We start from the raw sequence: 1,090 nt of genomic DNA, 5'->3' as shown, positions 1-1,090 counted from the left end.
ATAGAAGTATTTCTGTGGTTTTCTAAAAATTTTAGGGAATGACATTTTATCTAAATCTTACCCTTCCCAGTCCAAGGGTTTGCAACCCAGTGCATCTCAGGTTAGAAGTCAGGAAAAACAGACAGAAAACTTACATGAGGAAGCAGGAGAAAGGGGAGGGGGAATTTCCTGCAATGAATTTATCTGCTTTTTCAGTCTCATTGAATGAAAGGCAAAAGAAAATAGATGAACAGAATAAAAGCTGAATGAAAAGTAGAATGCAAACGTTGCTTCAGTTTCAACAATCCAAAGGAAATTTTGTAACACAGCTGAAGCAACCTGAGATATCTCTGTTTACAAATCATCTTCAGGTTTTGTACAGACAACACTTAAAGTAATTTGACAGACTGAAAATACTTCTTTTTTTTTTCCTAGCTGTTTTTCCTTTTCCTGGTATTCATTTTCACCTGCAGAAAAATCCCCAGGGTTTTAGATTTGGTTTTCAGCAGAGCTTGAAACTTTCTGTCTTCAGAGGGGCCATTACCTAGCTGCCTGTCTCCTCAGATTCACTGTAGGGGGATGAAGCTGAAGAGGGTTTAGACTCCCCATCACTGCTGCACTCCCGTGGGGGACCAGGACTGGGAGCTACTGGGAGCTCCTTGGCAGAGAACGTTTCCTTACTGTTAGACACTAAGGGATGGCAGTCCAGCAAGCTCTGCAGGTGTTTGATGTAGCTTATTGCAGCTCTCAGGGTCTCCACTTTGCTGAGGCGCTTGTCAGCAAATTCCTCAGGCAGGTGCTCTCTCAGGCGTGTGTAGCCCTCATTGACGCAGCGCACCCGCTGCCTTTCCCTCTCATTCCTCTTTCGAATGAAGGCAGGCTCAAATGAATAGTCATAGATGCTCACGTAGCCAGGGAATGGGATGTAGGAAATGCAACCTGCATGCCCGCCGTAGGCTTGCTTCCAGTAAGATGGGTCCAGATGGAAGGGAACCCCAAAGGGCTCTCTCAGGGGGACCCCATGGGGATGTACATGGCTGTTAGCCAGGGACACAGCTCCTGGAAATACAATCCTGTTCAAAAGTCCATCACCATCTTTATTGCTGTCCAT

General features: G+C 45.4%; 1 protein-coding gene across 1 annotated transcript; it reads right to left on the bottom strand.

Moving 5' to 3' along the window:
• Nucleotides 1-523: 523 nt before the first annotated feature.
• Nucleotides 524-1,090, bottom strand: ASCL4 (achaete-scute family bHLH transcription factor 4). Its single transcript, XM_074901325.1, has one exon. It carries the CDS (start codon nt 1,088-1,090, stop codon nt 524-526), a length of 567 nt encoding a protein of 188 aa, XP_074757426.1.

This window comes from Athene noctua, chromosome 3 (assembly GCF_965140245.1).
Source record: "Athene noctua chromosome 3, bAthNoc1.hap1.1, whole genome shotgun sequence".
Lineage (NCBI taxonomy): Eukaryota > Metazoa > Chordata > Aves > Strigiformes > Strigidae > Athene > Athene noctua.
This window is presented reverse-complemented; position numbering and strand designations above follow the sequence as displayed.